At 35.1% G+C, this 27191-nt stretch overlaps 1 protein-coding gene across 1 annotated transcript in view; it reads right to left on the reverse strand.

Moving 5' to 3' along the window:
* Positions 1 to 304: 304 nt before the first annotated feature.
* LOC126810426 (endothelin-converting enzyme 1) overlaps positions 305 to 27191 on the reverse strand; it is a 48344-nt gene continuing 21457 nt past the window's right edge. Inside the window, exons 4-14 of the mRNA XM_050535485.2 lie at positions 24985 to 25092; positions 23724 to 23878; positions 21675 to 21791; positions 20875 to 20997; positions 14829 to 15576; positions 7537 to 7653; positions 6534 to 6664; positions 5087 to 5152; positions 3364 to 3459; positions 2973 to 3058; positions 305 to 1790 (exon numbers count right to left, since the gene is read on the reverse strand). Coding sequence (XP_050391442.1) covers positions 1691 to 1790; positions 2973 to 3058; positions 3364 to 3459; positions 5087 to 5152; positions 6534 to 6664; positions 7537 to 7653; positions 14829 to 15576; positions 20875 to 20997; positions 21675 to 21791; positions 23724 to 23878; positions 24985 to 25092 — 1847 coding nt within the window. The 3' untranslated portion in view covers positions 305 to 1690. The remainder of the gene's footprint in view (positions 1791 to 2972; positions 3059 to 3363; positions 3460 to 5086; positions 5153 to 6533; positions 6665 to 7536; positions 7654 to 14828; positions 15577 to 20874; positions 20998 to 21674; positions 21792 to 23723; positions 23879 to 24984; positions 25093 to 27191) is intronic.

The raw sequence follows: 27191 nt of genomic DNA on the forward strand, positions 1-27191 counted from the left end.
CAGTTCATGGCGATTGCACTAATTTATGCCCATTTGCTTCCTGATCCTTCCGGCTCAAAATTCAAAAATATTCAGTACAACTTGACAGAAAATTGAATTTTTCAAACACCCTTCTTCGATTTTAGACCTTAAAGTCACAAAACAATGGGAATGCAAAATGGGAGAGGGGTGGGGAGAAGAGGGGATTGCTATAGATAATCGCCCTACATGAGATCAGGGGAGAAATATTGAATAGTCTTAATCCAGAACAGTCTTAGATAAATGTACACTACAAACAGACTACACGGAATCTTAAAAACGGATTTTATTTTCAGATAGAAGCTGTACATATACATTTACAAATTATTAAATGTATTGATTTCAAAATAAGAATCTTTGTTCCCTGTTGCTCACAAAAAGGTCTAGTCTATATTTAGATCTAGATTAAAATAATATTTATTATTAATTCTCTATATACACAGAATCTTATCTACATCTTCTAGTATTACCTGTATTTTTATTGCACAGTTTAAGTAATCAACATAAACATACATAGTTCCGGTATACCAACAAAGGAATGAAATTTCTCGGGGATTTTCCACTCTTGCACCCTTTATATATAATCCAGCAATTGAAAGGAGCAATTCAATAACATCTTATATTGTGAGCTGAAAGGGCGTAGAAACACAAGCTAGTAGTAATCCGGTTGTACTCATTAGTTTCTATAGCTACTGAAAGGTTCTCAACTATTTTATTACTTCTTTTGCAAAATACAAGCATTACATAATAGCTTATTCAAAAGCGCACTTTAAAAACCTTTCTTAGATAAATTCTTGGTATTCTCTTTGACTAAAACATTAAATAAATTCCAAATCCCAATGCGTTTATTGATCGATATTAAAATATGAGTACTCAATCAACCAAATATTAAAAAGCATAAAATATATTGTTAGAATAACAGAAATTTCCATACAGAAATATTGGAATTATTTGGAATTGATTTAAAGGTTTCTTTCCATCTACATTTCACGCGACAGCATTGTAGCATTCCGAAAAAGATTAGCATGCTATATTTAGACTAGCTGATATGGCTGTCACAGTATTGATATCCCCCAGCGATTCTATGATGTATTTATACTTCATATATATGCATATACAAGCTAACCTTTTAGTACGTAGAAGAGGTTTATCTTAATAAACGTTCTATTCCAGAATCGCTCAAATCCCTTATTGTTAAGATAACTAAGAAGTTCACCACATATTGATGTGTATTTCTGTAACAACCATATTCAATACTTTTATAAATGTTCTTCTTAATTAATATGCATTATGATGTTATTGAAACCGTGATATATTTTTTTTGGAAAGAGCCTCTTTATTCGTTCATTTCCACGAGGCAGGGCTGAGTGCTTGCTCATCGTTTTTTGCACAATGGCAATCGACTTATTGGCATATATCCATTTGGAGGGCATGTTTGTTATTTTATTGGTTGGTGCTCGACTGCCTGGAAGTGAAACTTAAAATTTCAAGACATTCGGAACTATAAGACTTTATTGTCCCACTTTGGCCCTGTCGCTTGATAATTTCGCCAGTAACAATCACGATGTAGTTGGCGTAATGCGACCGGATTCAGTGAGACTCGGTTCCCCTGGAGCTCTTCTTAATGACGATTAAGTGTTAATCATGTCTGTAAAACTGTTAAGGAGTGTCTTTACACAGTCGGACATTTACGTCGTGGGTTCATAGGGCTGTCAGCTGGGCACTGGAAAGCTCGAGCAAAAGGTGCAAAGTTCATAACTGCACCATTTATTCTGGAAATAGATATAAAAAGAAAATAACAGAGGAAGCATTATATCGTCCAATTGTATTCTTTGGTGTCAGACCACTTTTCTTTTTAAACATTTGTTGTATATTTATTTAACGGGAGCGAGTTCAGAATGTTCATCACTTTTATTTCTAATCTAAACCTTTCCTACAATACAGGTATAGATGGTCGTTGATATATTCTAGTATCTAGCCATTTAATTGTGTTCATTCATTGCGTTATATAGTTTTGTACTCTAAAACATAATTCACACTTTCCTGGTATTGGCCACGGTTTACCCAGGTTCTCCCGGGGCCATTTTGGCGGAAAAGCGGTAGTCCGCGGTTTGATTCTATAGTGCCACTACAGTTTATACTACTGTGTTGCCACCGCAGGTCAGTACTACTATGATTAATACCACAGTTGATCACGGTAGACCACGGTACATCCCTTGTTACGGATCCGCACGGTTGATCCCTGTTTGGTCACCGTTGGTTGTCGAATACCGAGAAAATGCGACTGGGGCTTTATAGATCCAGGCCAGACAGATGGACTTATCCTGTTTTGTAAATGATATTACTCATTTAGGACAAAAATCGAAAAAGCGTCCATGTACAATTCTATTGAAATGTGTAAAAATCAAGTGAATTTTGATTGTTTAAACTCAATATCGCTACGTCAAATGAAAGTGTTTCAATGATTATGCGTTTATATTGGGCAATCCAAATGTTTATTATGATATTAGACGGCTTTGATTCCAAATGCTCGATGTCAACGGAAATGAAATGAAAAGAAATGAAATGGGGTTTAACGTCCTACTGTTCTGTTCCGAACTGGGCTAATGAAGACGGGGATACGCCATACCGTGTGCTATGGGGGAAATTTTGCCCTGATTAGCCACCGTGGGTCCCTCGATGTCAACTGAACCGTGGATACACTATAACTGGTGGACGAATAAACTACCGTCAGAGAATGGGGCAGATTTCGACAGACTGGGGATATCTCCTGCGATTGTATCCAACGGCAATAGCGCCCCGGATATGTTAAGTATTTTAAATCCTGAAATGAAATAGGGTATAAAGTCTTAATGTTTTGCATCGACTGGGCCAAGGATGACGGGCATACGCCATGCAGTGTCCGTCCTTATCTTAAACCCCTTGAGAGTGTATTATCCAATGAATATAGTTACCTGTATTTACTCGGAGGTAAAGGGTTACTAGAATCCTGTATATAATGATCTAATATACCTCTTTTATTGACCTTTTCACACATTGTCTGAAAGTTAAGAAATACATTCAAAGAACGAAAGGATTGTCTATATTTAAACAAAACTGTGACATTTTATCAATATGGTATGCATGTATAATACAGGGGAAGTATAAAAATGCCTCCGTATGTAATATAGGTTTTAGATCTTCCTCATAATAATGTATCAATAAATGACAATTTGAAAGAAAAAATTAAAAATTCATTAAGCATTCGGAATGCCAAAACAGTGTAATTGTAAAATTAGTTTTATTATACTAATGATAATCTGGAAAGAAAGAATGGAACAAAAATATTCTATTCACTATACAAACCTGGGCAAACAAAACAAAAAACAATTGATTTTGATTATATGGTAATCCTGGTATTGTTATCACATCACGCTTTCCATTATTATATCTTAACCACGCCTGAAATATATATATTAAACATACTGATTAAAAAATCATTATTAAAGATGAATTATATAAGGAGCTAAATCTGCCTACTGCAGTCTTTTTTGACTTCAAATATTATATAAATTATTATTTTAGACAATTCAACTTTCTAGAGCATCCCATCGAATGGCCGACATATTGAGTCGTTTCGACAATGTCTGCCATATCTTCGTTAATGGTTAAAATGGAAAATAGAGACGTTGTATATCGTAGCAATGTTACTTGACAATCGAGACTAGATACGCTACTATTATTATTATCATAAATCGAGAGTAGTAGACATAATGGAGTAAGGCTACTAATTAAAACCCAATTGACTTTAATGTTATGTTTCCATAACTGAGCAACTCATTGCAGTCTTTTCGTCACAATGTTGAAGATCGTTGAGAATTTCGATTTCTTTTGCTAGGCGTAGCGAGGTAACATAGGAGTGAAAATGTTATTTTTCATAAGGAATTTCCCGAAATGAAGTGTGTTTACCTCCTGGTGCGGTTGTTCAACGCTCCTTTAACTTATAATGACTCGTTAACATGGTTTTAACTTTAACATGTCGTTAACTTGCCATTATATTTAACGAAGTGTTGGGCTCCGTTATCTCTTTAACAATGGCATTAGTTTGCTGTCAGTCGACGTATACCCTTAGCAAAAAGGTTCTACAGATTACCAGTAAAGTTTTCTATAGAATTCTATAAAACATTCTAAAGAGTTGGTGGTGTGGGGGGCTATCCCATTTTCTATAGGACAAACGACATGTTAGCAAGACAACGATCCGTTAGAGTTTTGAACAACCGGTCCCAGATCTTTTCTCGTCACAATCTTAATTCGTGAAAACCTTACATAAAAATAAAATTTCAAACCCTTTGCATATCAATTGTTGACTAAAAAAAATAAATAACAATGCAAAAAGGGAGGAAATGAAGGATGGAAGGATTTCTCACAAAATAATTAGTGGTGTGAAACGTGATGGAGGCAGACCACCATTAAATTTCACCATCTCGGTACCAACGAATTGTAGTTCGTCTATTTATAGCAATTCTCTCTCTCTCTTTTCTCCCCTTTTGCATGCCCATTTTTGGTCTAGAATGGACGAAGAGGGTTTGAATTAACATTTTCTGCCAGGTTTTGGTAAATATTCATGATTTTGAGGCGGAAGGATAACGGGATTGTCAGGTTGGCTACGGCGATATGTACGACAACTAGTTACATGTTTTTAGTATGCTTCTACAAGTTTGTGTATCTCAAAATTTTGGTGGTCAACCTCATACAAATTTTAGTGCAAAGACATGACCATTTGTTCCTCTGTCTGTAGTGAAAAGCATTCAGCCCAACGAAAATTTGGGGAAAAGTTGGAGGTGGGCAAAGAGGCCAGAATTAACATTGAAGTCAATGGGGAAATTAATGGTGGTCTGCATCCTGATAGGCAAGAAATAAAGATGGTTGTCTCCCCTTTACTTCCGATCTTCGATTTTGTTAAAACGAGAACAGAAGCGCTACTATTAACCTAATGTGACAGCTCATGGCAGCAAGATAAACTTAAACCCAAACCATGTAATTAAAGTAATGTAATGAAGAAAGTAGCCAATGATGTAACTGAACCCACCTCGTATGTTAATTTCAGTGACAGATGATCTTTCCAACTTTCATTCTTGATATGATCTCCCCGTACCTAGAACATTGAAAACAGTTGATTTAAAATCTAGAAATCCAAACCAAACTTCTTATTGTCATGAGGTAATTGATGTACGACTACGACAAATACTTTTTAAGGTTACTATTTTCAACCACTAAGCTGTTTTAAGATGCCAAATGAGCATAATACACCATACTATATATTGCTGGTGCTCAAGATTATAAATACACTAACACGAAACATCTTGAATGTAAATAAAAGAGACCAGATGCCGACGTAGACCTATCAAACACGCTCAAATGTCAAATTTCAGTGTGTACTGCTTGCGTGTTACTAAATGAATGAATAAAATGGAGGTTAATGTCCTATGTTTCTGCACCAGCCGGGCTAATGAATTGCAACCATCAGGGGTTCTTTTACGTGATCTCGGGACGTTCCATCTGAACGAACAAACGCTGCCCTTGCAAGCCCCCCCCCCCCCACACCCACCGTCCTTCTCCACTGACAGGGTAAAACCACGCCGGAAAAAGGTAATGAAAGTGAACATTACTTGCAAACACCTTTATCACAAACTGTTGTGTTTACAGTGGTGTACTGTAAGATGTCTAGTATACAACTCAAGTCCATGGCCGTGCCCTAGCCAGTCGCAATTAAGAATACACTTTGATATGTGGATAGGAGATGGCATTGTGAGATTTCAATGTTGCAATAACAGCTGCCAAATATGAGTAAAGCCAAACATCTGAGTATTCGAGACAATTTTATTGTATTACGGCAGGCATAAACATACCCACGATTATCCAGGCAATATTTATTTTCATACGCTGCTGGTGTAAGCAGTATAACGTTTGATTATTATTTATTTTGCCGATAACTATCGAAAGGGGTAATAAATTAAAACCATATATACGGGATGAAATAATATACACATTTTCTTAAATTATTTTCAACATACTATCTGAAATCAACACTGAAATTCCCAAATGCACCAAATTCGGCAATGGCCCTTGAAGATATAAGGATAAAACAATTTCAAATGCCATCGTCGACAGTCTTATGAAATACCCGTTAATCAATCTCGATATTTTCATTTCTACATAAATATATGTAGTCATGACATTTAACTCCCAAAATATTCATAAAGTAATAGGTATTATCAGAGAAAAATGATGTAACATGAACTCAATTCATGTTCCATTTATTATTGAGTCGACAACAAATTCCATCATAACATGGGCCTAGAGACCTCAGTCTACTATGCAATCAAATGATTACAAATTGAGAACAGCTTTCCCCGAGGCTTAGTAATTCTTGGTTTTTCTTGACAACAACAGAATGGGATAACTGGGTGAGAAGATACGTCGATATAAAAATAGCGTTTAGGTCGAACGACTTGTTAAACAGAAAACCACATTACCTTGTAAGTTTGTGTTCCCTCTGTCAATAACTGGAAGTTACTATAAACACTGGCTAAACACTGAAGTTTTAATGCTAGATTTAAAACAGCGCTATGATCTAATAAATCCTGACCATAATGGTTCAACACAACTTAAACGAAAAATAAAAAGGTTATAAAACCAACAGTGTGGAGGGTTTGGAATGGTGTTTAGTAATGAGTTGATTTATGTTGTATGAAATGAGAAAATAGCAATTTTACTTGCATGTTAGGTTAACAAGGTTTATGCTCCCTCTTCTCTTTAGAAGCTATTAAGTGCATCCATCATTTCAAAGTTCATTTGTTTTTTCTTCTCGAATTAACTACATACTCTGTGCCATTCATGCAAAAAGTTCACGAGATTAGGTCAACTTGATAAACTTATTAACCGAAATGAATAAAAATATTTTTCTATAAAATGTTCATAAAAATTGAAAGTGATTGAATGCAAACAGTTGGTGGTTTTACATTTGAACCAAAAACCAAAAGTTTCGACATCTTTTGTAAATTAACGATGCAAAAGTTATCCAATATCTGAATGTCAATGTACTGAAAAAAGAATTTCATTTCAATTTTTTTCATTTGATCTGCTCAGTTTAAAAAGAATTAACCAGTTGCAAACTCAACCGCTTGAGTCCTAATCTACAACCCGATATTAGCATTAGACCCATGTAAGACATCCCCATGCAAAGTTTAATATACAAATAAATGAACGTTCTCTTTCTAAATTCTACCTAATCTTAAACCCATATTTTCTAGACGCTACTGTTGAATTTATGTACATATGTAATGCCAACTATAAGACGATATCCATCATTGATTTTACAAAATATGGGTCTATTTACAGAAAATGGAAATATTTATAGACAATATGCAACACAATGTCACATCAGATTGAATAAAAAGAACAAATGTGTCGGTTTGTTTTTGCAGATAATAACAATTGAGATCTATTCTTTATTCTATATTAAATAGCTTTACTCACCATCTAAATCTAATTTTTCGGTCATCTGTCGAGCTAAAAAAGATCCCATAGACCCAAAGTGTACATTAATTGGTAAGGACAAGGGATACGATATAGGACCGCTCACACCTCGACCATCTGAAATTATAATTAATAAACATTTGTAGTTTTAAAAAGAAAGGATTTACAAAAAAAAGATCGAAAACTCGAGGAGTTAAGCCAAGAAACGGCTGTTCATCCTGAAAGAAAATATCCGTTAGGAAAGAAATGGCAAGGATGGGGATGGAGTTTAACATCTCCTCAACACAGTAATTATAATTCATAAACATTTGTAGTTTTAAAAAGAGAGGATTTCCCAAAAAAAACTCGAGGAGTTAAATCAACAAACGGCTTTTTCATCCCGAAGGAAAATATCCGTTAGGAAAGAAATGGCCAGGATGGGGATTGAGTTTAACGTCTCCTCAACACAGTAATTCGTTCATTCTGAGACTAAAATATTGTTATTTCTTCTATGGTTAGTTGTGCAATTTTGCCCAGACATTGGAAATTCGAACGACAAGGCAACATTTCCCTTTTCGGGCTATACTCCTGTAAAATCGGAACCGGGACACTCCTACCAGTGTTCTTACCGCTGGAAACTGTGGCCCACGACGCAAACGTCTAAAATAAGTAAATACACCATGTCAGTTAGAACAATAGAACAGATATCGTTTGTGAACTACCATTTTGTTGAACCCATTTCTGTTAAACAGTAAACAAGGGGGTGGGAATAATATAATATACCATATAGGGAAATAAACTCAATAACAATCTGTCGTGCCTCGTTCTAAAACATTAAGTCTATTAAAACCTAATTTTATGGCAAGGTTTTAGGGCTTTTGTGTGATTTTACTTTTACCACAGATTTCCATAAGATATTGGACTTGTAAAGAAAATGACAAAAGTTCGGCTATTGATAAATATTTATGGTCTGTGATGGTTTTTTTACCACAAGAGTTCCACAAGATATTTGATTTTTCAAAAATATCTTCTCAGATATGTGTGGTACTAGGTACTACCTCCTAAAACATGATGACCAAGGGCAGAGGGAGTCAGATAGGTACTACCTCCTAAAACATGATGACCAATGGCAGAGGGTGTCAGAATATGATGAACACCATGGTTTGGTAACATACGAATATTAATGAACATAAATATCATTTAATCAAATAGTCTAAACATTACATACGTAACAAATACGTGTCTAGTTATGATTAAGTTGTAAGTGATTAATGATGGTGGTAAAACTAAATATACCACTCTCGGATTTTAGTAAACATGTTGACGAGAATTTTCCTCCCACCTTCCTGTTTTTGGTTCTGTTTACGGATACATATGAATCAATAGATCATTACTATCAGACTGATTCATTAGTATCACGAGAGTCACGTTTGTATGAAACTCCCCATTAGCTTGCACACCTACAATATTCCTTATATAAAAACTTTGTTTACTGCGTTATTTGTAAATATATAACATCATATTCTGAACAGTTCTTAATAAGTGCGGTCTGCAATAATTGACTATTTCGTGCAGGTTTACTTGTAAATATGCGCCCACCACAAATCATCTAACGTACGCTTGATGTCAATATCATGTTTAAAGAAGATCGGAGATTAACTAGTAACATGGAAACTAAATATTGGGTATCAATGTTCTCGCATGGTTCCTGTCAGCGAACATACAATACAAGAGCTTGATTACCGATAAACATCTCAATTAGAATGGAGTCGTGACCTTCTCCACAACTGTCTCGTTTAACTTTATATAATATGTCCAATTTAAAAGTTCTGATAATATGTCCAAATCAAAAATTCAAATAATATATCTATTTAAAAGTTCAGTCAATATGTCTAATTTAAAAATTCAAATATTTCTAATTGAAAAGATATTTTCAAATTTTACAATTCTTATTTTATGTCTCAAACTAAATGAAATGGGGCTTAACGTCCCACTTTTCTGCAACGACTCGGCTAATGAAGTTGGATGTCCCCCATACAGTGAGATATGAGGGAAATTTGTCCCGGCTAAACACGCTAGGGCCTACTCTTATTTTCGATTATCTCGGTCTTTTATACGTGCACTACAACATGTACACAGGACCCCGATTTCTCGACCCACCCGAACGACCAGACGCTGTACCTGGCCAGGTCCTCCGTTCTGCACCACTGACAATGTGCCGTCTCGGTCAACACTGGTTAGTAAGCCAGAGCCTTACTTAACGTGTCACTGTATTGTTTGAGGGTATAAAAAAAACCATTTAATTGATTCCAGATCCGGATGGATGTGTAATACAATTGAATTGGTGGGGAGTTCATTTCTAAATGGTATTTTCTCCCCAGGAAGTCAGATAATCTGACATTTGATAAAGTAAACAAAATAATTTTTCAATTAGCAAAGTTCTAACGATTTAATTCATTGGTGGCAAACAACATTTATAATTGCTTCTCTTCGTTCTTGAATTTCAATTAAAATTCATTCCTTTTTCTAGGTTTACATTCCTAAGCCAGACATTATGAAGTTGTAAAGGAACAAATATTCCACCCATATCCTATACAATCAAGTTTAATCATAGTTATATTTTTTGTAATTATTCATTAAGACGTCAAATTAAAGCGAGAGAGTAACAGCCGTTTCCCTGCAGATATAAGCAAATACTTAGATTCAATTTGAACCTCCAGAGGCAATCTGTAAATATGTGTTTTAGAGATGATTTATTTAGCTACAAATTGTTCTTTAGAAAATAATGATGAAAATAAGAAAATGAGAGAATGTAAATATTTACATTGACCAGTAAATAGATAGGCCTCAACGCCATATTGATTTCATGCTTAATTCAATAAAAGGGGACGGAAGACGATATATAGGAAAGGAACCCGTTATAAACAACTCAACAAATTGAGTTAGCAATACACCCTATAAAACGACATTTTTCATTCCATCTGATTGCTAACTTGTCATCTTTATGAAAACCATACACAAAAGCCAGACAGTCATTTTGTAAGTTGAAAGACGGTGGATATCTCATAGGAGAGATTTACACGGAAATCATATCTGGTAATGGCGGATAGGGAAATGAATAACGTGCTGTATAGAGTTGGTAACTATAAGACATTTACTCGATTAGACCAACTAATAAAACCAAGCAACTAGAATTGTTTCCCCCCCTTTCCGACTGGGTAAACCTAGTTCGGACATGATCTAGTTCTAAATCAATACGCCATATCAAACTACAGTCAGAATCGGTTTGAACCCAGTGTCAATAAGTAAGTGTAGAATCAGTGTAGTGTGAGAGTTGTCGTTTCCTGGGATGGCGCTCTCACGTCTCCAAATCTGATCCGGGGTAACCAACGTCCTGATCCGACTGTTACGACCCTGTTGGCGATTGTAGCAGACAAATTGGTTTTAATGAAACAGAAAACAGGGTCATATTAACTGTCGGTTAATGGAAATCTAAAGTCTAATGGTATATCGACGATTTACAGCTTTCTTGAAGACATTGATTGTTTACTCGCCGAATATCTTCTGACGGCTATAAGAGTTTTAATGTTTGTTTTACTAAAGTTTCCAAATTTGTGTTGATTTGATTAGCTTTTCTGGTAACCTACTCATATCTCAGATCAATTTAATTACACGAACATAGAAGGCCAGGATAATAACAAGATGTTTATGGTGTCCTTAATAGAAGTCTATATAAGGACGTGAAGAAGACTGGGTCAATGGTTTAATTCTAGTTGTAGAACCTGAATCATTCAAACTTCAAACAGAATGAGATTAGGAAGTTAGCATCAATCTAAATTATTGACAACTTTTATTATTATGTTAATATTTTACAATAATTGACCTAAATGTAGTATATTATTATTTTATCAAAGAGAAATCGATCTACATTCCGAACGAAAGAAGTACACAAATGTCTGATTAGATACTGTTTAGATATATTTTACGATACTTGATAAGTTCTATAACTGAGCAACATGACATAAGATCAAAATAAAATCTGATGTAATTAAAAATGAAGTGAAATGGAGCTGAACGGCTAACATTTCTGTACTCACGGGGCTAAATGAAAACGGGGCATACGCCTTAGAGTGTGCTATAAGCAAATTTTTGCCCCATTTGCAACTGTCCGTAGATCGTTAACGCTCTGCCATTGGTTATAAAGAGTTTCAAGTATTCCTCTCATCTGAACGTCTAGGTCTAGGCAATTTTCCCTCGTCAGACAGGGGATCACGTGGCTAGGTGGGTAAGACGCTGGCTCGCTAGCCTGGAGGTCGGGTGTTCGATCCCTGCATTGGCCGAGAAAGTTGATCCAGATTTTCCGGCGTGGTTTCCCCTTGTCAGTGATGCAGGACGGAGGGCCTGACAAGAACAGCTGTCTAGTCGTTCGGATGATACGAAAGACCGGAGTCCCGGGTACATATTGGCGTGCACGTAAAAGATCCCTAGGCAGTTGGAATTTGATATAAGAGTAGGCCGTAGCGCCGCTGCCCGGGCAAAATTTCCCTCATAGCACACTGTATGGTGTATGCCCGTCTTCATTAGCCCAGTTTAGGAACAGAACAGTAGGACGTTAAACCCCATTTTATTTCATTTCATTTCCCTTGTCAGACTATCCTCTCCGCACCGCTGGAAAGGGAGACACCAGACAGCAAATTCCCGGGGAACTTCCCCAACGAGCTACTGTGGCTCCCAGTATAGGTACGTTTTCATCGAAATATCAAGAAGTTAATCATTGACGTTGTGTGGCTTGTACATAATGTATATGCTGAAGACATGAAAATGAAATCAAATGTTTTTTGATGACCTATCTAATGGAAATGGACATACGCCACGTAGCGTGCTAGGGTGGATATTTTGCCCGGGCAGCGGCCAGTGCCTTATTCACTTGGCTATCGAGGCTCCCCAGATAAATAGTGACTTGACAGAAAATCTGCGTCAACAAAAACGATCTATTGTGTATGATCTCAATATTATCTAGGAGATGAGGTGATCTCAGCAGTTTAAGTGTTCTCCGAACTTCCGCAACTGGTCAACAGAAATTAGATTTATATGAATGCGTATTGGGTTATATACAACATCGCGTAGGCTATATACTACACCAATGTGTATGTGAAAATCACAGTCAGAACGACATTTTCAGAATATAAATGAATCAAAGATAGAGGGAACAACGTGAAGGTCAGTCGCAATGACAGTCGGTACGAGAACGTGGATCAGTGAGTATAAATAACTAACTCAATAACCAGGAGGTTCCGGGTTCGATCCAAGTTGAAGACGAGCAAGTTAATCAGGATTTTCCAGTCATGTTTCTTCTTGTTGGTGGTGCAAGAAAGTGTCTAGCCCTTTAGATGTGACAAAAACACGAGGTCCACTCATATACTCGTTGGACACGTACAAGAAACCTTGACAACTGTATCGATAAAGCATAGGCGTAAATGCCGCTGACCGGGTAAAATTGCCCTCTTAGTTCACTGCAATCGTAATGAGCATAACCACGGGCATTAAGAGAAGTACAAATACATCATGGCGCTGGTATGCTTGAATAGCAATATCAGGTAATGAGTGTATAGTTATTGATATTATGTAACAAATAGTCATTGTATTACAATTTTGTTTTATTTCTCAAGCCGTCTTATTAATTTTATTCTATTTCACTATCTTAATTAGTATTGATGCCCTTGATTTGTTTGTTCTATATAATACTACTATTTCTCATTAACCCCGTTTCGATATCATCTAAATACTAAAATGGTTTATTCTTATTCACACACACGGCTTCCTGTTATCTTTCAATACTGTATCAATTGCTTGGTACTATATAAACTCATTTAAACAGCAAATTGACGAATTTCATTATACTTGTTAATCGAATGTTTGCTGATGACATTTTCCAAGATGATGAATAACCCAATAGTTTCGCGGTTTGTACGAGATGGTCGGAATAAGACACAACAATTTATTCTGTTCGACGTTCGAGTTTTGGAGAAACATTTTGTTTTAGGGGCCATTTTCTATGAAACAAGTGAGATATTGATATTTTAATCTGTTATAAATAAGAGAGATAGTGAAGTCATATTCAAAGGGAAATAGTTGTTGGTATAAGTCTTAATTAATGTTATGTTTTGATTGTTAAATTGTTTTACTCATGGGTGTACTATAAATGTAAGGTTGTTATTCATTATTGATCATTGCTTGATAAAGATACCTGTAAGAGTACTGAAACGTTGCATGTAATAAACCAAGAAGTAGTAAATCCATAAAGTTGTTTTATTATGAATAGGATAAGTAGTTTTAATGTTAACTTCTTTTACAGATTTTAAGCCTTTCGTGTAAAGATTTTAAGCCTTTCTTTTAAATATTTCAAACCTATATTACTTTATATAACTCTCTTTTATTTTAGTTTGTGATTTATTTTTAATGATTTGTGATTCTTGCTTTTGTTTTTATACATATTTGTTTTAAAACGCTCCCGATCACTTTAGTTAATACGTGCACCATATTAAAGATGTTAATAAACCCGCACATTAGCCTATCTTAAAGATGGGTTCCCAGAAAAGTATTTATCGGGTGGTAATTTCCAATAAAACTATGGCAATTTTGGTATATATGGAAAGTAGAGATATCCAATCTTACTAGAAAAATACTGGATTCCCCGAAAAACACTCATGGAGCGTATACAGGACAAAAACGTATGGGTTCCCCTAATCAACAGCCCGACGATTAAAAACTTCCAAGAGAGGTAAGTCACGTGACGTAAACATGACCTGGTTTGATCGAATTTTAATAGCAGGGCATTCCTTCGCAATTACAATGTTTGAGAAGGATTTGGAGCATAATTATGACAAATTAATTAGTTTGAATATGTTTTTGGTCCATATATGCCATTAAATCACCCAGTTTGTACGCGGGAACCCATCTTTAAGATACAGCAGTGGTGGCTAAAATTATGGCCAACATTGTATCGCTCTAGTTTCATACAAAGCTGTTCTAGCAATGCGTGAAATTTGGAAGCGTTCTGTTTTTTAATCCACCAAGGATGCTAATCGAACAGTTATAAAAGTATAATTTAAGAGAGAGTGGTAAAAAATGGTAATTTGGCATGCCAGTGAAATCGCCTTAGAATGAGTGATATTTTCCTACGAATTATTCTTCACCTCAAACCTACAATTCATCTAAAATAAATCAAGCGTTCAAATATTGGAAATCTGGTTACATTAAAATGACATTCATCAAAGCTTCAATCAATTATTCATTTATTTAAAGATACTTACACAAACATCCCACGAATTGGGCGACGGATGCCACATTGAGGGGATTAACGCTGGGTTTCTTGTGACCGTGTAAATATTGGATATTTTGGTGTGTAATCAGATTGATAATATTGATGGTGAATGATTGATCGGTGAAGAAACCACTTGGTATCGATGAGTCTTGGTTGACTGTTTGGTTCCAGATCTGGCCGACGTCTTCACTGCACCTGTTGATGATGGGTTGCGAGTCTTTGATATCGATATCAAACAGTTTGACGATCTGATCTGATAATGTCGCTCGTATTGTGTCAAAAACTGAAGAGAACTTTCTCCCTCCTTCATATCTCTTCGTGTTATTGATTGTACAATGCAACGATCCGGGAATAAACTTAAAGACATAGCCGACACACTGTCTTTCTAGTTGATGATCAAATCCTTCTATCAATAAATTATGTTCTTGTTTCGGGGTAAGCTGTTTAAGTATGGACGGGAATAACACTAATAAATCCGTATTAAACACAGTATGAAGTATAGTGTATCTCTTTAAAACGTGTTTAGGGGTGTTTTGTAATAAGGTTTGAACAGCGGTATTAAGCTGTACATTACACAATGTCATGTGTTCACCTTGAAACACATTATTAAAGAAAACTGTCCAATTAAGTTGGTAACCGCTAAATTGTAAATCCATTTTCGACAATATATCAGTTCTTCTTTGTGAGCAGTCCCAGAAGTCTTCATTGAGATAAGCGCTTTCATCGTCATAGAGGATCTGAAATGATAGAACCGGAAAATATGTTTGGTTTGGTAAATCTAGGATTTATATAGGCTTGATGAAAGTACTTCAGAAAACTTCAAACTTATCATAAATTGATTGTTGATGATGTCTATCTGCCCCTACGCGAGCGATAAAAACCGAATTTTATAGCAAAGAGAAGGATTGGGTGTTAGTTTATTTATTAGAATTTAACACATCACGATTAACCATCGAATAAATGGACGCAAGTAACAACTCATTCTTGCGTGTTGACATCAATGCCAAACCGTTTGAACTGTGAAATTTGGTGCATTTCAAACTGATGACCTAAGATTCTATATCGACCTTTTTTAGAACAGTCATCGGGTTACTTGTATCTGAAGAGCGTGCTTGGTTTTGATTAGATGGCTTTATATTTTGGCACTGAGCAAACACTTTAATGTGAGTTTATAGGTTTTTGATACGATTGGAAACAGAAACTGTTGTTTTAGTCTGCTGGTGATACTTTGATCACTATCTGTCAATCATGGGTCACAAATATTAAAACCCCAGAAGCTAAGACACTAGATTTTTTGCCCAGTCGACTATTATTTATACTCACCCTTCGATTAAATGACAAAGTATTTATATTATATTTGTATGTGTATCAAAAGCATACTGAAGTCTCGACAGAGAGTGAAACAACGTCTATTAAAATATTTGTTCCATATAGGATAAAATCAAACACAATCGATCATAAGAAATATCAAAATCCCCCCAAAAATTAATAAATAATGGATTTGCTAAAATTGTGTAATAGCAGTAATAGCAAGTGGTCTTGTTTTGTTTCTGAAAGCTGTAGGGGTGACAGGAGCGTGTCTGTTGACTGATTCACTGGTTTCGCAAATCTATATACATGTATTTGACGAATACCCTAAAGCTACTATCTTGGGGATCTCTCTATACATATTCCGAAATTATATATTCAATGTCTTTTCTAATGCAGCATAAATCTATGGCCAGTCACTTCAGCGTCAATTTTGGCACAAATATTGGAAGGTTTATTATTAAACTATTTAATGTGAGATCTAAAAAAATCCATTTGCAAAATCTTGTTAGACTGCAGTCGTTCATAAGCTAGACTTATAAACTGACGCTTAGTGCGAAACTATAAAATACATTTGCAATGCAAATGAACGTTAACTCAAAGACCCAAAGACATATAATAATGCACAAAATTCAAATGTAAAAGTGAGCCAAAAACTGTTATTTGCGTTAAATTGGGTCTGGTAATAAGTGTTCCCGAAAGTATAAGGATGTCCTACTTCGTGCATGACACCCATTACAATTTGTAGCTAATTGCGCCGAAAATAACCAAAGTTTACGGGGGGGGGGCAACATTTAAGTCAATAATATCACCACTTGCATGGCAAAATTATATTAAGTAACAAAACCGTTCGCTATCAAAAAGACATGATCCTTTTTTGTCGAAAAATTCCTGTGCTATTTTTTAATAAAAACAAAAGATCAAAATGACAACATGTCTTATTAATTATGTATCTATTCGTCAAATTCTTGTAACACAATAAAACACATGCATTACATGGACTACGTCTTCTAATCATAAGTGATCCAAAAATATCGATTAAATACTTAGATAAGTATTAGAAGGCGGCGGCATTAACGTCATTGTAAATTTGTCTTGGATGTTCTTTATGACAGTATGATGTTTTATATGTAAAAATAGGAGCAGGATTACTTATACAGACATAATACATCATACTATCGATGGAATATTAATCATTTTTGGGTAACTTGATTCAACCTGGGAATTCGTTTGGCATCGCTCGTTCAATAACTGGCATGTTGTTAGGAGGCAAATAGGAAATTATAGCTACATGACGTGGACCAAAAAGTGGTTTTGGTTTCCATTTTGATAAAGTCATTTCAGATTATAAAAAAACCCACAATCTCCAGCAAACATTGTTATATAATGGAAATGTTTTACAATTGTTTTTGGCATGAAGACCATGCTTTAAAAAAACAAGATTCGAGAACCAATTCCTAAATGAGTTGATTGAATAGAACAAATTTGGCAAATCGAACATTATCATTAAATGAACACTAGTAAAAAAACTCATGGCTATTAAGTGAATAACTCAAACATCATACGTGTTTTAATGAGGTACATTAAAGGTGGGTGTACATATGTATGTAATACAGAGATTTTTTTTTTTTTTTTTTTTGCGTTTTAGGTTCTATACCTATACAAAAGGCAATAGTTTGTCGATACGTTTACTATATTGGACGGAATTTTAGGTCCTATCTGATAACCACCCGTGATTCAAAATAGCTGTACGATCACCACTAAATGAAATAGTCTAGCAGATTGATTACAGGAAAGCGGATCTTCGGTGCCTGGTATTTCAAGACATAAACTGTTGTTGGTATATTCACAGTCTACTTGGAAAAGTCGACTGATTGTTTCTATTAATTAACTATTCTAAGAGACAGGAATAGTTGACGTCTGTAAATTCCCCCGCCATTGGGCAGCAACTATAAGTGTGTGTTTCTCGTCCAATCAGGCATGACTTTCGGGTCTAATCACAGAAATCAACTGTAGTAGTGAAATAATCTATGAACATATAGTAGATGTATGTGGAACATTTGCCGATGATGGCCAATGGAACTGCAGCAAGTGTAAAACTATATTTTCAATGTATTATCGGGTGGCTACCTTTAATTTTGTTCCCTAATCATAGTAACCTACATACTAAAAATAGACTTTCATTCTTAATGAACAACATTGCACCGACCTGTCAAAATCATGAACAATTTAAATGTGGTAATATTGTTTGGCATATTTTGCACAACGATGAAGGAACTCATAATACAAGTTGATTAGCCTGGTTGACTATTAAATGAATTATAGAGTATTATATTGTATAAGTGAAGTATGGACTTAAAACGACGTAACACAGCAACGATCAGTTGATTGATATAATGTGTGCCGTAAGTGAGAGTGGATAAGAACATCTAATATAGCACACCCAGACAAAAAAAAATAAAAAAAAACGCTCTTTATTCTTAACCAATAATAAAACAAGATTGAATAAATATACGTTTAAAGCTGAATTGATTAAATCTTTTATCATTTGTTGTGTTGAACAAACAGTTTTCTCCTTGAAGAGGCTTAAAACCTGCAAAATCCTTTACAGGACATTGATCAATAGAACAATATGACTAGTTTATATTTATCTTGTGTACTCTTGCCTAACAATAATGATTAAATACCAGATTGCTAATTTCACAATCAAAAGAAATATTTAGTTTCCTACCTCCCAGAATTGTATAGAAAAGAGGAAAAAAATAATCTGCAATATTCACGTACATGTAATGTTTACTTTAGTCTCTTAATAAAAATAAATCTCGTGTGCAGCTGGGTTTTAAATTCCATTCTTCTTTTCATGTACACGAGTGTATTCTATTTTGGGCACCTTATTGTTGTGAGCACACTCCAATAGTTTTAGTCAGTTCTAGTTTCAGAAGAATATTACTTAAAGGTAAATCACATCCAAAGGTATAATAATCCCAATGAAATGGGGTTTAACGTACTACTTTTCGCAACCATCCGGCCTACTGAAGATGTGTAATAATATTGCTAGAATTTTTGCTCTTGAAATAAGATGCCTTTATATTTATTTAATTAATATCTTTGGCAAGTTAGTAATTTCAAACATATTCACATATATAGTGTGCACTAAATCAACTTAGTCTGTAATTGTCATATTGTTATATAAAAAAAGAGCTCTTTAACCAAAATATGTCAATCATTTACCACCAGAATTACACGTGAGTGGAATTATTTTAATTGCATCATTTGATTTAAAGTAACCAATCATTTTGTTAATTACACAAGTTCAGGGCCATGATCACGCTTTATGGTGCATGATATTTGTATACCTTTAAAAGAAACCGTGGAACCCTGTAAGTCAGACTTCTATTAGGTTCCAGAGGGCTTACATCTGAGTTCCTAGACAGCCGCGAGGCTGGCTAGGGTAGAGAAATGGTTTTAGCTAGTATTGTTATCTATTATGCTTGTATACCTGTATTCAGTTATATGCTATATAAAATGTAGAAGCGAACTATGCATTACTATTCCTGGTAAGACAAACGTCTTAAGAAAACCATTAAGAAGTAAATACACAACGTGAAGCAGAAGTAAAGACAGCTAGAGACAAATTCTAGACGATCACAAGGCTACAGAAATATGTAGTAAGAAAAGATGCATGGGTCGTACGTAAGATGTGGCGACCGGTTTCCGCGTCCGCTCTCCACGTCAGACAGAAAGACTCATGGTGCTACAGATGGGCATACAGTGTGCTATGAGAGAACTTTTGCCTGAATGCAATTGAATTCCGACTGTCAAGGAACCCTTTAAGTGCACACCAATGTTTACACGGATCATCGGTTTTCTGTCCCATCCGAACGACTTGATGCTGTTTCTTACCAGGCTCTCCGTCCCGCACCACTGACAAGGAGAAACCTCGCTGGATAATCTCGAGAAAACTCCCTCGACCAACACCAGGATCAGATCCCGGAGCTCCTGGTAAGTGATCCAGCGCCTTACCCATTGAGCCACTGTGACCCCCCCCCCCTCAACGCTACCCCCAAAAAGATTGAACATTGTTGAAAGAACGGTTTTAACCATGGCCGTTAACTGTTATCGCAGATGAAAGACACAGATTGGAGGAAAGATTCCTTACAGGTTGTATCAATAAATCCAAAATACTGACAACACATCCAATAGTCTTCTTATCGGGCTATTAGAAGAATTGCCGAATTTAGAAATTTGTGATTTGTGTGTTGTTCTGGGCAGATTTTGACAAAATATACATGTATACGTTATTTAAAAATAATTGAGTCGATAATAAAGAAGGGCAATTAAATACAAAAATAGGATGTATGAAAAATCTATAAAATATTGAGACAATAGAAGGCAGGATTCATCTTGGGGTATATTAGAAAGAGGCTGTAAGCGAAACCTTTTTTTGTCTATTTCATACACGCTTTAACATGTATCTATATATGTGTGTTTTATAAATGGATCGGGACGCCACGTCTGGTAAAACGGAAGCAAATAATTAACTGTATCTATCAGTCTTAAACATAACCCTTCTTAAATACTTAATACCTTCCCCACCACAATACAATCATCACTCTTTCTGGCGTTTTGATTTAACTCTGAAGAAACCACATTTCTTTTATTGTACCTATGTCTGTATTCATCAATTGATGCTTTCAAATATACGTGTATAAATAAAAGATTGTTACCATATGAAGTTCATCTTCAAAGCTGAAAACTTCATCTAAAACTTTGTCGATGGAGGAAGACGCTGACTGGGGAACTTCGGCAACAAGACGTCGAAGCAGATTAATTTTCTGTGTTTGTAACGTCTGTAAGTAAGAAAGTGAAAGGAAAAATATTTTTTTTAAATTCTAGCCCCTATGGAAAACATACAAATTCAAAAAGGTATAATATTTGCCAAGTAAAGATTTGCCGACACCTAAACCCGCTTTAACAATACTTTTTTCACAGACTTAAAATGGACTAGTTTTGGTTGAATAATATACAAAATTCATACTCTAGATCTTCAGTTTTTCTTTCAATATCCTTCAGCAGTAGAAGAATTAAATGTTATCGTTATCGGTATTTAAACCAACTTCAGCAAAACTACAACCAGAATTTGTGATATAAAATAATTACCAAGCCATTGAATTTTTAATAGCCTTATATGTGCGTGTGAAGGAAGGTTTTATTTTCATGTTCAAGCAAAAATTTTAATGTCAGCTTTTTGAGAAAATACAAGATAAATTACTTTACGAATAAAGGATCATATGAAACTTGTGTGACTGAATAAATGTCATCCGTTTTATAAATGAGTTGAGACCGAAATGGTAACCAATATCACTTAATGACATTCAACATGCTTCCATGAACTTAACTTCTCCAAAAAGGAAAATCTAAACGGATCTGAAATGAGGATTGAAGGCTCTATTGGTCATTGAATTTAGTCTAATATGGAGTCGCGATCGAGCTGAAAACCCTCTTTAGACATCAATGGATGACATACCTCAACTTTTTCTGTTCTATAGTAATATTCACTAGGCAACAGGAACCGGAAATTAGGGATATCGTCGGAGCTATCCCGCAGCAAATTGACCAGCCTATCAGAAAATCGATTCACCACCTAAAACATAATTTGATACTTTAAAACTAGCTTAGAATTTTTTGTCACCTTTGAAAAGAGAGGTGGTTATTTGTCAATCAGCGGTTTCATTTTTTATTAAGGGGAAATGTATCGCTACAAGGTTTAATATTAACAATTGCCCGTACCATAACTATAATATCATTTTCTATGAAGACAATGTCAACATTAATCCACAGCAATGCCCAGATTTCGAATGGTAATGTTACCATTTTAACCATAATGAATCATGAATGGCCACTACCCGTATGGTCGATTTCAATTCACAATAATGATACTTGAGCAAGCCACAAAAATATTGAATGCAAATGTGAATGATGGTTAGGGTACGTTTGTTATTGAATATTATTTGCATGGAAATCGGAAATCGTATCAACGAGGTTTTTTTAGCTACTTGTGTTTGGCCTATTTTTTTAATATCGATGTAGTGGGTTTAGTCGTTAGTAGAACTATAAGTTGTAGCTCAACATTTTATCATTATACACTGCTAATCAATGTTAAAACTATTATTAACTACAAAGGTCAAAATGATTAAGGTATATTCTTTATTCGTTAATATTTTCCTGTACCAATGTTGACCTCTGCTCTGAAATAGGGTTCCTTCGAGACCTATGAATGCATAACATATTTCACAAGATAAGTTAGAATCACTATTTTAAGAACAAATATTTCTGAAAATAGCATTTATCTATTTAATTTGTAATATTTTAGTGAACGAAGCTATCAAGTGACCCGTCTTGGAGAAAATGATTTATTAATTCTGTGTTATTTCACTGACATAGATAACGCTGACAAAAAACCCAGACTTCTATTAAAATATTTACGTAGATTGCCTTTAGGGTCTAATTTGATCTGCACCAATCTTATGGAGCATAGATTCGAATTGAGCTGCGTATAAATCAAGTATGTCCCACCACACATAAAATGTATTCCTCAACCTAGTTAAGGAGATACGAAATGCTTCGTCTTCTACAAAATCTTTGATAAAAAAAAATCTGAAACAAAATTGAATTGCATTGAAGAAATATAGTTACGTATATTGATTTAATAACACGTATTATGCATTTCTGCTTAAATGTCTGTATCTACGCGTGTCTGATTTGAAACCAACACACGACGAGACGGGGTGCGATAAAGATTAGCCGTGTGACCGTCCCAATATTGATAGATGACATTTCATGTACCCCCTTCCTAAAATCCTGATAAACACCATCTGTAATGGGAACCAAAGATGGAACCTATACTTCGGAAGAGAATATCTATGTAAGTATTATCCCAGTAATATCAGGGTCGATGGTACAAGATCTTGTTTTATCGTACCGTACTTTAATTTTTGTTTTAGTCCAATATTCTTCCAATATTCTTCTCATTCAAGAGGGAAAACGAATTGATCAGTACAACGTATCAGGCGATTTGCCCTTCACATTAGAAAACTAATCACTCACAAACTGACCAACTAATAATTAGAACTGGACAAACACTAATTTAATTGTTGACTGTTTATCGGACATTATCGGTCAGTGTGGACATTTACCTATATGTACAATCTTCTCGGTGCTATTGTGTGACCCATGGATGACCACCAGTAGATTTGCCACATGTACCAATAACTACAATTGATTAGCGACATGGAGCAATATGTCTACTAGCCAACTAGTACTGTAAATTAACTTCGACCAATTTAGTTCTACGTCCTTTCTGAACGCCGCCAGAATATAATTTGTGTCGTCCACTATCCCGTCAATTTGTTTCTATGCCCCGTTTGAACGTTACTGGAATATCAGTTGAATCCACAACAAGAAATAGCAATTCACACACCTTTCCCCTTTTGTTCATTTACACTAGAATAAATGTACCCATTCTAGTAGAGTCTAATTGAACCGATTTCTTAAGACATATGTGAAAACAGATTACCGAAAATTTCCCTCCTCCATGGATAATAATCTTAAAGAAAGGTGATGCACCATATAATCTGGTAACGTTGGCTAGTAATGTTGTTAAATCAAAATCTGTATCTTTCTGTATTGAGGAGAGAAAAACACCACCTAAATCATCAACTATATCTAAAACTGAAACAAATTAATAATTTAAATAAAATTTATAATAATTTCAATAAAATTTATAATAATTTCAATAAAATTCATAATAATTTCAATAAAATTCATGATAATTCCAATAAAATTCATGATAATTTCAATCTAATTCAAAATAATTCCATTCAAATTCATTAAAATGGCAAATTCATAATGATTTCAAACAAATTCATAATATTCTTTATAATATAAATCAGATTAATAATAATTTTAATCAGATTAATAATAATTTTAATCAGATTAATAATAATTTTAATCAGGTTAATAATAATTTTAATCAGGTTAATAATAATTTTAATCAGATTAATAATAATTTTAATCAGGTTAATAATAATTTTAATCAGGTTTATAATAATTTTAATCAGATTAATAATAATTTCAATCTGAGTAATACTAATTTCAATCAAATTAATCAGAATTTAATCATACATTCAAATCAAATTATTCATAATTTTAATCAAATTCACTTCAATGAGTTACAACATAAATCAAATTAATAATAAAATCAGTCACATTAATAATAACACCAATCACATTCATAATAACATCAATCGCATTAATAATAATTCTAAACCAATTATTAATAACTTCAATCACATTATTCGGATCCAAATGTGAGGCGCGTTTACAAAATGAAGCTAGAAGTTAATCCTTGACTGGCATTTAGCGATTGAGGACATTAAAAAACACAACAGAATATATATGGAAAACAATCACTGGTTTATACACAGTTGTCCATATAAATTTTGTTGTGTGTTTGAAGCTAGAAGTTAATGTTTATTTTCAATAGATTCCAAAGTATAAATTCTCTGAAATGTGAATGGAAATATCAGAAGTATTTGTCAATCCAGAGAAATTAATTATATGTTATTTAAGGTTTGCAAAAATCTATTCGTGTGGATAAAACGTATACAAATCATATGAGATGATATTAGGTCATGCTTTTAGTGCACATTAAATGTCATTTGTTTAGCTTCCAAATCGACTTCCTTCTGAGAAAAATAACAAATATGTTTCATTAGCTGACACTTGTTCTTCTTAAGATATATAAATGTCATAGTGTATAATCTAGATATACTTACAGGCCTTTCTTGTTCCTAGTTCCGTATCTAGAAGACATGATCTAAATAAAGTTTTAAAGTTACTGGTTATGAGATTATCTGTAGGTAGGTAGGATTCCGATAACACATCTGTAATAGTAAATAATACGAAAACCATTTACGAACGATTTGTTTTAAATATTAACATTGTCGCAAGCTAGGGTACAAGAGTGTTGATTTAAACCATAATTATACATCCCTTTGTAGAAGTCAAGGGCGCCCACAGCACCAAGCGAGAGCACTAGATAAATTATTAAATAACCTGCGTTCTGGATGATGTGGGGTTCGGTCGTTAGTTCCTGGAGTTTTACGTCCACTTCCACAAAGGGTGATATCGTAAACATGTGTTTCCTAAGGAACGTGCCAGAAGAGGCCATAATGTGAAATTCATCCAAAGGAGAAGCCCCGGGTATAAGAAATGAATGCTATAAATGCTAGGGTCTTAATTAATAAGGTAGGTAGATTTAGGTTTGGCTAAGGAACGTACCAAAAGAAGCCACATCGGGAAATTCATCCAAAGGAGAAGCCCCAGGTATTAGAAATGAATGCTATAAATGCTGGAGTCTTAATTAATAAGGTAGGTAGATTTAGGTTTGGCTGTCAGCCGGACACGAGTCCCCACCACCTATCCGACCTAGAATCAGGGAATGCAAGCAATGTTCTCCGGTCTAATCGTTGATTAGCAAATCAATTTAATGGTCTGTTGAGTCGAGTGCACGGAACTTTTGGTATTTCCGAATAGCAAATAGGAACACCGACGCTGATTGGTTAAATGAATTATGGTATTAAAGGGTCAAAAGTCGTATGACCCCCTGACGCGACCTTCCATTACAACCGGCCAGACCTTCATGTTGTGGAGGTCTTCGAAAGTATACAAAAAAGAAACGAAATATGGATCTGTATTATAATCAGACTGCTGACCGTCCTTTCATTTCGAATCTTCACGTACCTACGTTTATTTGCCACTTCGAAGGGTAGTTTCGTTTGCTGAGAGCCACGTGGTTTAATTCCAATTATCGGATTAATCATTTTAGAACGTGGTAGGAAGCAATGAGACATACTGTGGGCTGGGATTAGTCAAGAGAATTGACAAATCTAGAGTGTCCTCAAAGTTTGCTCAACGAAGTATTGACAGTACTCTTTCCGGGGTGGATGCTATACGCTTGAGTTTTCGATTTAAAAAAAACCGCCTAGATTCTAGGGTTATTTGGAACATGATACTATCTAACGTTTTATATTTATTTTCTTATGGAAACTTATAATGCCATATTGGTTATTCGATGATACACATTGGCCAAAACGATTGCGGCTATTGCCATCAATGAAAAGCAATGGAGGAGACGTATTTTGATACGAATCGTTTAAGGACTTTGTATTTGTTGTACGACCTGGTGGAACTCGAATACGCCGTGTTCAGTGCCCAGCTGTCGGGTCATTGACCAAGGCCCACACAAGTACGCGCCGAAGGCGCGACACGAGCGCGCTAAAGGTTCGCGAGCGCACTATGAGGTTCCTCCCCCCCCCCCCCCTGAAAATTTTGAAAATTGACAACCGCAAACCCATTTTCCAAGCATTTCAGACCAAAGCAGAAGAAGGCAAATTTTTGATTTCATAATACAATTAGATAACAGAATGACCTAGGAGCACTATCATAAGATGAATTTGAGAATTCTCTTCAGTGTCAAAAACAAAAACCTTTTCCTGTCCTCTCCTTCCTTCTTTTCTCCCCCCCCCCTTTCTTTCTCTTTTCTTTTTTTCTTTTTTCTTTATCTTTTTTTTCTGGTTGGTTGTTTTGTGTGCACGCTTTTGAATACCATTTATTGTAATTGCTTCAATACTTCAGACTCCATCAAAGTAGTTGTTGTTGGTTGTCCCTCCCTCCCATCTAATGTTTTGTTCACCGCATGACAGGCCATGTTGGTGAGCTAATATACTTTTTATGGGCCCAGTCTTTGCATCCGCACTAAGCAATGTGAAACCCGCTCAAAAAAGTTCAGGTGTTTGCTTATCACATAATAACTTCCTAATACAGTTTTTGTCATAATATAAACATTGTCTATATTGTACCCATGAGTTTGAAGGTGCCAAACTAATTTGTAATAAACCAGTAGCCACAACATAAATAAGTCCCTAAGAAGCTTAAGTGACAAAGGCATGTCTGTCCGCCATGTTGGGGAGCCACGGTGACT

Source organism: Patella vulgata, chromosome 2, assembly GCF_932274485.2.
Source record: "Patella vulgata chromosome 2, xgPatVulg1.2, whole genome shotgun sequence".
Lineage (NCBI taxonomy): Eukaryota > Metazoa > Mollusca > Gastropoda > Patellidae > Patella > Patella vulgata.